The sequence below is a fragment of the Neophocaena asiaeorientalis genome, unplaced genomic scaffold (genome assembly GCF_003031525.2).
Source record: "Neophocaena asiaeorientalis asiaeorientalis breed wild unplaced genomic scaffold, Neophocaena_asiaeorientalis_V1.1 scaffold2, whole genome shotgun sequence".
NCBI classification, from domain to species: Eukaryota; Metazoa; Chordata; class Mammalia; order Artiodactyla; family Phocoenidae; genus Neophocaena; species Neophocaena asiaeorientalis.
In genome coordinates, this window is record NW_020172182.1 from 63,613 (window position 1) to 78,449 (window position 14,837).

The 14,837-nt window shown below is 38.2% G+C and overlaps 1 protein-coding gene across 4 annotated transcripts in view; it reads right to left on the bottom strand.

The window, feature by feature from the left end:
- Positions 1–5,150, bottom strand: part of RNF111 (ring finger protein 111) — a 68,697-nt gene extending 63,547 nt beyond the window's left edge. For 2 of the 4 annotated variants that reach the window (XM_024761397.1, XM_024761389.1), the window contains exons 1-2: positions 4,790–5,150; positions 3,832–3,878 (exon numbers count right to left, since the gene is read on the bottom strand). In XM_024761397.1, coding sequence (XP_024617165.1) covers positions 3,832–3,878; positions 4,790–4,798 — 56 coding nt within the window. In that variant the 5' untranslated portion in view covers positions 4,799–5,150. Of the gene's footprint in view, positions 1–3,831; positions 3,879–4,449; positions 4,685–4,789 lie in introns of those variants that run through there. The other 2 variants (XM_024761406.1, XM_024761412.1) reach the window with 2 other exon arrangements.
- Between the last annotated feature and the right edge of the window lie 9,687 nt (positions 5,151–14,837).

Consider the following 14,837-nt stretch of genomic DNA (forward strand, 5'->3'; position numbering starts at 1 on the left):
CACCGTGACCAGGTAACTAAAAATTAACATCACCAATGAGGGGCAGACCGATAACAGGTATTTCAATATCATACCCTGAGAAAGATACAAAATCCCCCGCTGGGGATGCATAACCTGAATCTAATTACGAGGAAACATCAGACAAATCCAAATTGAGAATACTCTATGAAATATATAGCCTGTATTCTTCAAAAATGTCAATACAGTGAAAGAGAAAGGCTAAGATACTGTTCCAGATGAAAGGAGACTGAAGAGATACGATAACTAAACGCAATTTGCAATCCTGGCCTGGATCCTATGGGGGAAATGCTACAAAGGAACAAATGCTATTACTGGGACAAACTGACAAACCTGGAATAGGGGCTATAGATTAGATAGATTAGATAATATAGTATTATCAATGTTAGATTTCCTGAATCTGGTAATTGTATTGTGATAATGCAAAAGAATACAATACACAGTGAATATTTAGAGACTTGGGCATAATACATTCAATTTACTTTGAAGTGACTCAGAAGAGAGCATTAAAGCAAATGCAACAAAATTTTAAAAACTGGCAAAACTGACTAGAGGATATTGAAGGTTCTCAGTACCATTTTTTAAACTTTAGGTTTGAAATTATTTCAAAATAAAAAATTTAAATAAAGGCAAACTGGGATGTCAAAAGGTGGTAAAGTAAAAAGGTGATTTATTCCGATGCCCTATAGAACATATGAATAAGGGAAATGAATACAACAGTGACTCAGACTGGCACACAGCTGCATACAGAACTTCCTAAACTCTCAATTCTCTAGAAAAAGAAAAAAACAATTTTTTTTTGGGCACACCATGCAGCATGCAGGATCTCAGGTCCCCAACCAGGGATTGAACCTGTACCCCCTGCATTGGGAGCACAGAGTCTTAACCACTGGACCGCCAGGGATGTCCCAAGAAAAATATTTGTTTAGAAACCACATAAACACTAAGATGCTGATCCTGTGTACCCTCAGGAAAACACAGAAATCTATGATTTCATGTTAACACAGTCCACACTGAGGGTCTCTCTTCATCCAGCAAACCATAAGCTCCTCAAAGGCAGGCCTTAAGGTCCTGCTCTTTGTTTTAACTCAAGCACCGACAGAGTGCCTGAAATACAGTACTCATATTTGTTGAATAAATGATGAATGTTTAGAAAGAGGAACAAAAGTCTACATTTTATCAAAACTGGGAGGAAGAGAAAAAAAAGGAGAAGACATCTAAATAGGGTATGAATTATTTTAAATGCATTTTAAAGTAAGAACATTTTCAAACCTCACAAAAGGAGAACAGTATTATTACTACACATATACCTATCACTCCAACACAACAATTATCAGGATTATTCCACACTTGCTTCATCTAACTCATCTCTCCCATCCTTTCTTTTCTCGGAAGTATTTTTAAACGAATACCAAACAAATTTCTCTTCCTCATTCTTCAGTCTCCATCTCTAAAAATGGGCATTTTCTTACATAAACATAATGCCATTAGCATCCCTCACAAAACTAACAGTAATTCCTTGAAATCATCTAATACCTATCCACATTCAAATTTCCTCCAAAGTGCTTCAAAAATTACTTTCTACAGTTGGTTTGAGTCAGGATTTAAACAATGTCAACACATTACATTTGGTTACTACACATAAATATTTTTAACCTTCCTTCTACAATTGTCTACCAGTAATTATGAAAAAGACTAACAGACAAACCAAACAATTAATTCACAATTGTAGATTCTCCAGAATCAAACCCAATCTAATGTATTTACCGTTTGCTTTGTCTGCAGCACTCTTCCTCCAGATTGCCACTATGGCTGACTCTTTTTAATCACTGATCGCAAATCAAGTATTACCTCTAAAAAGAGGCCCTTTCTAACCTCTCAATGCACAGTAGAGCCCCAATTTCATTCATTCTCCATTACATGCCCCTATTTTCTTCATGGCACTTACCACTACATAAAGCTATTCTGTTTATTGTTTCCCCTAATAAAATATCCACTGCATGAAGGCACAGTGCCTTCTTCACTGAAGGCCAAGAATAATGCCAAGAACATGAGACAATCAATAAATACTTGCAGAATGATTAAATAGTAATGCAGTACCTCTATCTAAAATGTAAGCTCAGTTTAGTATTTGTTTTTAAACATTTGTAGCTCACTCACTGCTCACGCCATGGTATAAACTGAGTACCTGCAGAAACTTGGGCCAGCTGTTACCAAAACACTATGGGATGCAGCAAAGAAAGAACAGAGATATAAGGCATTCAAATGCATTTCTGAAATTCACTGAACAATGATTATGGGTTTCTGAAAGCAAATTACTCAGAATGATTTAAAGAGCATTACCAGGAGTAAAAATTTCATTTTTTAGTATCATATGAGAGCTAATCATGAGTAATATCTACAATGGGACAGAAGCATTATCTAGAACAACAAACATGGCTCAATCATCTGTTTTGTTTCGTTTTTCTCCCCCCTGTGTCTAATATATACATATCATGAAGGAATTAATACTCTCAGTATAGCATTTCTTTCTGGGGACTGGATCATGATGAATACGATTAATACCAAAAACACCTAACTAAAAATGCAAACCATTAAAATTGGGACCTAGAGAAAACTAGAGTTACCTATCCCACACTTCTCATTTAACAGTTGAGAGAGATGTGAAGCCCCGGATGGATGATGATCCACAAAGTCACAGATCTAATGAATAGCAAGCAAAGCTAGATTTAAAATCCAGATCTCCTGTCTCTAGCCCTACACTCTTTATGTATAATAATGTCACCCATAGAATGTTAATGTCAAGTTATAACATACTTTACCATCATTTTTAGTACTGTCACTTTTTTTTTTCCTATTGAAATCCTAGCCACCAGGGGAAATGTCAAAACAAGGGCACATATAATTATGCTCTAAGTAAAGCATGTTACAGAAACCCCTCTTTGACAAAATAATACAAGAAGCATCTAAAAAATTTAATTGGTTTGATTCAATGAGGTTTTTATTCCACATTTTAAAGTGAAAATAACTATTTAGGAGTATCTGCTGACTATTCCTTTGCTTTAGATGAGTAAATTGCTGACCTCTTATCTTAAAGATCAGTATAGCTATTTTTCAATTATCTGTAGAAACAGAGTACTGAAGTGAAATTTGTCACGGTATAACCTCCACTGCAATGCATTTTTCACCAAAATGAAATTATTTTTACTATATCTTTTGTCAAAACCAACTCTAGTGAAAGAATTAATATGCAAGCGACCAAGAGACACCAAACAAAAGGGAAAAAGTGACAGAAGGATCCATACACACAAGATACAGCTTCCCTGATGTACAAGGAGAAACTCTAATCTTCCTAGTTTCCCTACAATATTGTTCAGACCAATTCATAAATACCCTCACCAGTTCTTAGAATACTACTCTGAATTGTAGAGGCAAACAAATGCACAGGAGAGAGATGTCATTTGCCCAAGGTTAAATGACAAGAAATGGACAAAAGTAAAATAATTCAAGGCTTAAAAAAAAAAAACAATTTAAGATTCTTTTCAGAGTGAAAGGGTTTCTTTCTCACCCTACTTGTTTTATCTCACCAACACGACCAAACACTACTGTTTTGTATGAAAAAATAACCTGGTTCACATTGACATGAAAATTTTTACTAAAAAACATATAGTAATGAAATATCACAATGTAGATTTTTCACCCTAATAAAACCAAGTAAAACCAGTATTATAAAACTTCTATGTAATACCTTAATCACATACTAACATTTGAAAGCAATGACACAAAAAACAAAAATGGGAAAGGAAATGGAACCTTAGCTTATCTTTTCCCCAGTCTGTTCTTTTTGGTTGAAGAGGTCCCTAAAACAAGAAAATTAAACATAAAACACCAAATGAAATAAAGTTTGGATTAAGTCAGGTTCAAAAAGCTTTATGAACTATAAAATGAAGTTTATGTCAGCTGGCATTTTACCACCCCAGCGAGTTCTAAATTCATACTGCACATAAACCAAGAAACAGGAAAGCATGCAATACAATGGAATCACCCCACACTACAAATATGAACAAATTAAATGAATACCCTATACTTCCTGGCATTTTTTAAACGTTAAAACTTAGACGTGCGTTAAGAACTTATCTGTAAAGATCTACTATAACCTATTTAACAACTATGGTGACAAACCTCTATTTCTGCAGCATAGAACAAATATTTCCAACTACAACATTGTTACTGACTCTGATAAATTCTCTAAAAACAGTAACAAAAATATCAAGCTTCTTTTTTAATGACCAACCAGCCAACTCTATACAAAATCTGACGGGTCTGTATCTCAGCTGTTCTGCGGTCTACGTTTCCTTGATCACAGAAGAAGGCAACTCCCTAACCGTCAGGGCTGACTTAGCGCCCTCCAACACCCCGGGTGCGGGTTACCTTCATCACTCCATTGTCAAATCGCACTCCCACGCCTCAGTTCTCAGCCCCCATCCTAAGACTCTACGGAGAGTCGAAAAAGGGAAAGAAATCCCTTCACCCACAACCCCTTACTGAGGGGGGTGGGTGTGTCTGTAGACAAATGCTTTGCTCAAACACAATTAAATCTTCTGCGGAGACCCAGACCCTAAGTCACTACGGAGCCAGCAATAACCGGCCGGTCGCCGACCCCAGCCTTCCACGGCCGCAGCCCTTCCTCTTTCTCCCCTCCAGCCCGGCCCCTCCCCCGTTGCGCGCACGCGCGGCCTCCAATCGATCCCCTCCCCCCCTCCCTCCTCACCTTAATCATTAGCAACCCTCTTCCCAGGCTCCGGGAATCACTGGCCCAGGAAGGAAGACAGGAGATGTAAGGGGGGAAGAGGATGCGTCGAGAGTCAGTGATCCGCGCCTCGGATGTTGGCCTAATAGGCCCCTACAGTCAAGAGCAGCGTCTGTCACCGCCACCAAAACTGTACGAGCGGCAGCGCCTGGATCGGCCCAGCTGACCCGGCTTGGGTTCAGAATGCCTAATTTGGTCCCACGGGAACTCCTTCCCCGAAGCTGCGGGCGTTTCTATGCTGCGCAGACCGATCACCTCGCCACCGTCGCCGCCACTGCCGCTGCTCTCCGGCCGCCGCCGCCTAACCAATACCCTCCTCTACCGAGCGAGCACGACACTGGGGCCTTTACGACAGTTCGCAAAGTGAGAGCGCAGTAGTCTTCTCGCCTCCATTAACATCTGTTTGTTTCTGCGCTTGCTCAGATTCTCGTTTCTCACCGTGCCGCCCCCTTTTCCCCGAGCCTTCCCCTTCGAACTCGCTTGATCAGTCTGTTGGAGAAACCGAACGACGTCATAAAGCTCTTTATTTTACTTTACTTGGTGAAATGCGGTCAGTATTTAAACAAAATGCTGAGTACGTCTTGGCTGACTTTTTTCATAACTAAAAGTTACAACTAACCACAGAATTATTGACAGTACTTAAGATAACAAAAACATCGTGGTTTAGTGTCTTTCGCAGCAAATGATACTGAAATCATACTTGCCAATGACATGGAGATCATGGTACCTCACCGTTAAGGTGAATTTGCTTCCGAAATCAGATCAAAAGTGGTGATAGGTATCCTGGGAACTAACTGTACAATCACATACGCCTTCTTACTTATTTTATAAAAATCAGTAGATAGCAAATGCTTCATTACGTGCATTAGGAGGATGTAGGGGAAAAGGATGTAGGCTTTGGAATCAGTCAAATTTCCTTTCAAATCTCAGTGATGCCAGACTTAGAGAATGAATTTATGGTTAAGCGGGGGTAGGGGTTGGGAGTGGGGAATAGACTGGGAGTTTGGGATTGACATGTACGCACTGCTATGTGTAAAATAGATAACCAACAAAGACCTACTGTATAGCACAGGGAACTTTGCTCAATATTCTGTAATCTAAATGGGAAAAGAATTTGAAAAAGAATTCTAAAAATTAAAAAAAAATCCCAGTGATGCCAATTAACAGCTAGCTGTCTAATTGATTAGACCTTTGTAAATCTGTTTCCAGAAAGGAAGGATGGGAGAGAAGGAGGAAGGGAGAGAGAGAGGGAGAAAAGAAAAGAAAGAAAATGTCAATTATACCTCAATTTAAAAAAATAAAAGCATATTTAAAAATAAAATAAAAGCATATTTAAAAATAAAAGCATTTTAGTTAAAATAAAAGCATATTTAAAACCTCAGTTTCCTCCTCTATAAACTGAGGTAACATCATTTCTCTCAAAGGGTTCTTGTGAAATTAAGACAGTTCACATAACGCTTCAAGCATTACTTACCAATTACGTGTTCAATAAACATTAATTCCCTCCCTTTGTCATCAGCTTGTCTTTCTCAATACCCTTTCCTTTGTTCGTTCATGTTCTCCATATTGTTCAGTGAAGAAAATATTTTAAAATGATAATGATAATAAACAAGAAAGGGTAGCAGATTGTGTGGGGAGACCAGAAGAGCATTGGACTAGGATTTTTCCTCAATCCTCCTATTTTCTCACCTAAATAAAAAATTCTTCCTCAACTATCTTATCTACTGCCATGGTTTTAACTGTTATCAACTTATGACTTCATAAAGCCATGTATTTCCAGACCAAACCATTTCTCTAAAGCTCTTGACCTATGCTCTTCAAAAAGGTAGACACTAGCCACATGTAGCTGTTGAGCACTTGAAATGTGGCTAGTACAAACTGAGAAGTGCTGTGAAATCTATACATCCAATTTCAAATATACAACACAAAAAATTATAAAAATCTCAATAACTTTTAATATTGATTACATGTTGAAATAACAATTTGGCTATATTGGGTTAAATCGATGGTTCTCAAACAGGGGCGATTTGATACCGTCTCTTCCCCCCGAGACATTTAACAGTATCTGGAGACATTTTTGGTTGTCACAACTTGTGTGAGGAGGGAGCTATTGGCAACTACTAACAAGAGGCCAGGGATGCTCTAAACATCCTACAATTCACAGGATAGCCCTACACAACAAAGAATTCTCTGGCACAAAATGTTAATAGTGCAGTCAACAAATCCAAGGTTAAGTAAAATATACTATTAAAATTAAATTAACCTATTTCTTTTACTTTTTAAAATATGGCTACCAGAAAATTTTTAATTACATTTGCAACTCACATTATACTTCTGTTGGACAGCATTGACTGGGTTCTAGACCCATATGGCTGTTTACTGTATATGTCATTTCCACTTTAATGTGGCACAGACATTTCTAACATATCGTGTCCAAAATAAATAAATGAATGTACATATACGGTGTTTAAACCCCATCCATCTCAGTCTTCCCTGTCTCAATCAATAGGACCAAGTTATCTAACTAGGAACATAATGGTCATCTTTGATAACTCTTCCTCATACCCTACCTCTAATTAGTCAATAAGTCCTTCCAATTCTGCCAGTGAAATATCTCATATATTGAAAATCGACCCATTCCTCTCTGTACTCTGCACCAGTCCAGGTCTTTAGTATATTTAGAACTACTCATTTATCAAGTACTTACTATGTGCTAGACATTGTGCTGCACATTGTGAGTACTAGGTACATAACCACTGCTTTACTTGAAATATTTTACAAGACCCAGAAAGCAAACCCACAATTTACACTGTAATGTGGAAAGTAAAGGACGATACACTCATGTTCTGAGAACACGAAGATGAAACACTGTAGTCAAACCAAGAGAAGATGAAACACTGTAGTCAAACATTAAACCAAAATTTAATGTTTAAATTTTGCAACATGAATGAAGACAGTTAAATAAAGCAAATAGAGAGGGCATTGCAGGCAGAAAGATCAGCACATGCTAAGCTACAGAATCCTCTAGTTGAAACAGCATGAAACATTCTTTACTAGGATTGACTGAATGTGTCATGCAAGGAAACTATCAAAAGATGAGGGAAGGGCTTCCCTGGTGGTGCAGTGGTTGAGAGTCTGCCTGCTGATGCAAGGGACACGGGTTCGTGCCCCGGTCCGGAAAGATCCCACATGCCGCGGAGCGGCTGGGCCCGTGAGCCATGGCCGCTGAGCCTGTGCAAAGATGAGGGAAGCAAAGTAGATAGAAATATATTAAGTAAGGTTTTTGCTAGGATAAGGAATTTGAACTATTTTATATTTAAAACTATGAGAAGCTATTAAAGGAAATCAATCAGAGGAATAAAAATCAGATTTGACTGTTAGAGACACCATTATGTAAGCAGAGTAGAGGATAGATTAGAGAAGGGCAAGAGAAGAGGGGCAAAGACCAGTTGGAATTGCAGGTAAAAAGTGATGAGGGTAGTAGAAATGGGAGTAAGAAGCAAGGGACAGATACAGAAGATAAGAAGATTGAATAGCTAAGTGGTTATAGGAGGTGAAGGAGGAGAATCTCAGAGGCTTCCAGATTTATGGTAAGTGGTTGGGTGGTGGCACCATCCAGGAAAGAGACACAGGCTTGAAAAACCCAACTTTGAGGGTTTGGGACTTTCAATTGCACGGGATAAGGGAGGAGGTTGAGAGAAAGGAAAGTATTACTTCTTTTGGGGGCAAGTTGAGTTTGAGATATCTAACATTTATCCAAAGTGGAGATTCCAGTTAAGCTGTTCAACATGTGTGTCTGAAGCTTAGGAGAGAGGTCTGGGCTGAAGACAGAGATTTGGACTCATTAACTTATATGTGATAGCCAAAACAATGGTTTTGATGAGGTCACACAGAGCGTAAATGAGAGGAGACAGATACCTGGGGAAGTCTGGTATTTTAATAGTTGAAGAATGAAAAGGAGTCCCAGAAGGATATGGATGGGCCAGAACAAAGGGAGAAACAGGTAACGAACAGGACCAGTGAGAAAAAAGTTTCAATAATGAAGTGAGTAATGAAGGGTATGTTTGGCAGTGTGGAGATCTGTAAGTAGGAGCAGTTTCGGCAACTGGTCTACATTTTAGAACACAGGTTCTCAACTGGGGTTGATTTTGACCCCCAGGGGTTATCTGACAGTGTCTGGAGATATTTCTGGTTATTACAACTAGGTAGATGTTACTGGCATCTAGCAGTTTGAAGCAAGGGCCGTTGCTAAACATCCTACACAGGACAGCACCCCCAGCAAAGAATTATTTGACTCAAAATGCCAATAATATTCCAACTGAGAAGTCCTGGTTTAGAAAGGACGGAACAGTGTAGTTATACAAGGATCAGTACTTTGTCATGAAATTGGTAGTAAATGGGAAAAGAAAGACACATATCAAGCAGGATATGGAATTTTTAAAAGGCAGAGACTTGAATCCTATTGGTATATTGACGGGAACAGAGCCCGCTGAGAAAGCGAGGTGAATGATCATGGGAATAAAGAAACGCTCAATGGAAGCAGAGGAAATGGGATTCAAAGGTCAGATGGAAGAATTCGCCTTAGATAGGAGAAGGGCTGGTCCTTTCACTGAAGCAGGTGGGGAGAAGGAGGAAGTGATTGTATAAATGAATTAAGTTTGTTAGCTTCAGGGGGCAAACTCAGGCTTGCTCATTGAATGGCCTTGATATCCCTGTAAAATGTGAGGTAAGGCCATCTACTAAGACATCAGGTTTGGAAATGGCTTGGTGGAGAGTAATGAGAAGAGGTAGATTTAAAAAACTCAGAATAGTTACTAACATGATGGCAGGGCAGACAGTAGATGGGCAACAAATCAAAGCCAGGAAGCCCAGAGCAGAAAAGGGGTGAGACTGAAAGGACAGGTGCCACGGGTTGTATTTAGGGGAATAATAGCAGATTATAGGGGTGGGAGATATCTCTCATCTGAATTACACACAATAGTTTCCTGATTTCTATGTTTCTACTCTACGAGCATCACCCTACCACTCCCAAATCCACCTTCAACCACTACCAGAGTATGGCAGAAACCGAGACACTAAGGTAAAATTCTTCAGTGATCCTCCACCACCTTCAGGATAAAATCCAAAATCCTTAGCTTGGCAAATAAAGCTCTTCAAAATCGAGATTCTCCAGAGCCATTTCATACCACCTCTTTCTACAATCCTACTCCTTGCCCCCACTTAGACTTCAGCAGACTTCTCAAACTCCTTGCATTCTCTAGAAAACGTATACTGTTCCAAAATCTTCCTGCCTTTGCACCTGCTATTCCTTCTGTGCAAACACCCTCGCCCTCCCCCCCCCACCCCTGCTTCATCTGCTTAGCAAACACTCATCCATTCCTCAAAGCCCTCCTCCTTGAAGCATTTCCATACCTCTCTCCTCCCACTCCCACAAAAGACCTAATAATTACTCTACTTTTGTACTCTCTTCAATCTTTGTATATACTTCTATTAGAAGTATAATTATTTATATACATACCTGTCTGTTCCAAAAACTAAGATAAAAAATATATATATAATGTCCTTCTCTCTTTAGTAGAAAAATATCACTCAAAAACATTTACTGAACTTACTGAATAAGAAGATTGGGGTTCTACAGACTTGTGGTTGCCAAGGGGGTGCGGGGTTGGAGGAGGGATGGATTGGGGGTTTGGGATTAGCAGATGCAAACTATTATACATGGAATGGATAAATAACAAGGTCCTACTGTATAGCACAGGGAACTATAGTCAATCAATATCCTGTGATAAACCATAAAGGAAAAGAATATGAAAGAGTGTGTGTGTGTATGTACGTATATATATATACGTACTTTTTTTGAATCACTTTTCTGTACAGCAGAAATTAACACACAACATTGCAAATCAACTATACTTCAACAAAAACTACTATGTAAAAAATGGATAACTAATAACAACCTGCTATATAAAAAAATAAAACTTAAAAAAAAAGATTGGGGTTCTAGTCTTAATTCTGCACTAAGAAAACAGAAATTCTTAGTCTTAATCAAATCACTTGAACTCTTCCCAAAATTAATTTTACTTACTGTGAAAAGATCAGGGCTATTCAACATATAGTCCAAACCAAATTCTGCCTGCTGGGAACTGCAGCAAAGTAACGTTTACCAAATTAGTCTGCACACGTGGGCCAGTAGTGCCTAACTATCTGGGAGACAAGAATTTAAGGAGCTTGTTCTAAACATGGAAATACGGAGCTGTATTAATGGATCACCTGCAATAAATGGGAAAAAAGGAAATCTTCTACAAATTATCGAAGTCATAGGGAAAGACTTGTATGCCCACCAACCATTGCATAAATACTATAACTCTATAACGTTTGCAAGTGAGAGTACGCTTATGTGGTCAGCTTTGTGAGCTCTGGAAGAAAATGAAACAAAGATTGGGGACTTGATGCAATGAAGGGATTTGGGGAACTTGTTGAAAATATTTACTAAAATATTTCCTCAGATGAAAAGTTTGGGGAAGAATTAAAAGGATCTAAGAAGTGCACTGGTCAGAACACTTAGTGATTCACAACATTTTACTTTCTTATTGATGTACCAAGGTCTCACTGGAACTTGAAACTAAAAGGAAAATTTTATACATTCCACAACACTGCTGATTTAGTTGAGGCAAGGCAGGTCCTCATTAAAATTTTATATATATAATTTGATTTCAGACTGTAAGATTGCAAACAGAGACTGTGTTTAGCTTGAAGATTACAATCTTTATTATACGTACAGAGAGTGACCGAGAAAAACAGAAGCAGAAAGTGAGGAGTCGTTAGGCACAGCACTTATTTCCTACTGCTAAACTGCTTTGAAGTCAACGAAATCATTTTGAAAAATTGAGGAGCTCTTTGGTGGAATGATAACATCAAAAGATAGGATAATTTTCATGAATATATATCACTTTTTAAAGTTTCTCTGATTGTCTTTGGAATATAACCTTCAAGGTATATTTGAATTGTCAAGCACTAATACTATCCGTGTGGCTCAGTTTTTCAAAAACAGAAGTAACAAATTATGGACTAACAAGGAGACACACAGTATGCCTGGAATTTGGTAGACAAGCATTTGAAACTTCCAGTATCCTGAAATATTTCTGGCTATCTGGCCAAATTCTGGGCATGCTTAAGGCCACGTGGTCCTGTGAAAGTATATTTTTAAAATAAAACTGTAGAAAAATAAAAGAGAAAGCCACCATTCACCCATGGTTATGTAAGCCTAGCATCACACTGAGGTTTCCAGATTGATTGACAACTGTTCTAAGAATAGTTTAGTCTGTTAATTACTAGTATTTTCATACACTTTGTCAAAATTGGTCACAGGCTTACCAATTAACTTTTACAATAAGTTGTTTTAACTCTTTTTAGAATGTTTTTGCAATGTTTTTTTAAAAATTTTTGTTTATTATTTATTGATTTATTTATATTTTTATTTTTGGCTGCATCAGGTCTTAGTTGCGGCACGCGGGATCTTTGCTGAGGCACGCGGGATCTTTCCTTTCGGCGTGAGGGCTTCTCTCTAGTTGTGGCATGCAGTTTTCTCTTCTGCAGTTGTGGCGCACGGGCTCCAGAGCGTGTGGGGCCTGTAGTTTGCAGCATACGGGCTCTCTAGTTGAGGCACTCAGGCTCCGTAGTTGTGGTGCGTGGGCTTAGTTGCCCCGTGGCATGTGGGATCCTAGTTCCTTGACCAGGGATCAAGCCCGGGTCCCCTGCACTGGAAGGTGGATTCTTTACCACTGGACCACCAGGGAAGTCCCCTGCAATGGTTTTTTTTTTTTTTTTTTTTTTTCTGTACTCGGGCCTCTCACTGTTGTGGCCTCTCCCGTCGTGGAGCACAGTCCCTGGACGCGCAGGCTCAGCGGCCATGGCTCACAGGCCCAGCCGCTCCGCGGCATGTGGGATCTTCCCGGACCGGGGCATGAACCCGTGTCCCCTGCATTGGCAGGCAGACTCTCAACCACTGCGCCACCAGGGAAGCCCCCCTGCAATGTTTTTAAAAACCATAATTTCTAAAGGGTTCACTTCTGTAAGCAGTAAACAAAACTTTAAAAGTTTAAGATCATTAAAAAGTTAGTCTTAAACTCTCCAAAGTCCCTTAAAGCTCTAACATTTCATGATTTGCTTCAGACCTAATAAGATTTATGTGAATGCTGTGAATATTACAGTTTCAAGCGTGATTTACAGACTGGTAAATTATTTGCAAATTCAGAACAGGAAGTTAAGATGTTTCTATGTACTAGCTTGTTATTTATAGATTATGTAAAGTTTTCCAAAAGCACTAAATGTTTCCCTAAACTATATTAGTGTTTATTTAATTGCTTAACATGTATCTTGACGATGATTTTGGATTATAGAATTGTAAACAGAGATTGTGTTTTGTTTAGTTTATAGATTGTACAAATATATCAGTACATTTAAAATACTGATATACTCGGGGAATATTCAAAAGGAAGGATATAGAAGAAGAAAGGAGAATGAAATGAAACTCTCTATGTAATAAGAGGAAATTTTAAAAATATTTAACAACTTGAATCTGAATGCCATTAGTACTCAGGACTTCTGATAAGATTTTAATTATTTTTAACTTTTGATAGAGCATAAGTCACTATTAACACTACTGTTTCAGAAATCTAGAAAGATTGGAGATTTTAGTTTTAGATCTTTACTTTGAAATTTAACTCAAAAATTTTAAGTTGTGAAAATATAAATTGGTCAAAGTTGATGATAACCAAACTCTGAAAATGTATTTATTTGGATTATAAGGATAAATAAAATGTTTCTACCCTGAACCCTTCAAACACTAATTTAGGATTGAGTTAAACTAGGAAAGAGTGCCACCTACTGAATCAAAATTATTTAAACACCTCAACATTAAGTTCATTTTCAGAACATCTGAAGTTCTAGCATCAAAGCTGTACATTTTAGAGAATCTTCATACAGAAAATACCCTCTGAAAAATTATTCAACTAAATATTTCCTTCTAGTAGAAGAATAGCAGACTGGTCATGTGTGTTTATCGCGCCCGACATCACCCAACAAACGACAAAGGAATGAAAATGGTACAAACCCAAAACAACAAGAGAGTGGGAGCGTGTCATAAGCAAGCAAGTTATTCCACCAAATATCTGAAATGAGATACAGAACAGGTGACTGCTGAGGCAGAGTGAAGAAGCTACACCATGAAATACTACCAGAGGGGCTGTACCAGTTAGGAAGCTGATACGCTTTGCAGAATACACCAGAGGCTAAAGACTCAGGCCAAAGACAAGGAAGGCCAAGGAAAAATATTTAGAAATTAAAAAGAGATTAATTGTAAGTCTGTATGTGTCATGGTCAAACCTCTCCACGCCTCTCTTCACCACATAAAGAATGTATAGCATCTAGGATTTGAAGTTCTAGGCTAAAAACAAGGGCAGGGAGTTCTGGAAAAACAAAAAAGAAGAAGAAGAAGAAGGAGAAGAAAAGAAAACAAACAGATTGAACTAGTTGAGATCTAGAACGGCTGGTGTGACAGCCCACACTAAATACTTCAATTGGAATACTAATAGGTCCCACCTGCCAACACCTGCCTGGCAGTAGACATCATCCTTTTACACATTTAGTTCTTATAATACATAATTTTAAAACATTTAGTTTTTATACTACATAATTTTAAAATATTTATTGAAAACCAAGATATGCCAGGTATTTAAGGAAAACTTGTAATGTGAAAGGGACCAACCTAACATTAAAAGAAACTGCAGAGAGTAGAGATAATTTAACATAGGGAAGGGGAAAATATTTTAACCCCACTAATATCCTCAGAAATTTTAAAAAAGTGACACTGCATCCTTATAACAGAAAAAGGATACTATGAAAAAAGCAAGAAAGAATGCTTGGAAATTAAAATGATGATTTCTGAAATTAAACTTCAATAGAAAGTTTGAAAGACAAGAGCAAGAAAATCTTCCAGGATGTAAGGCAA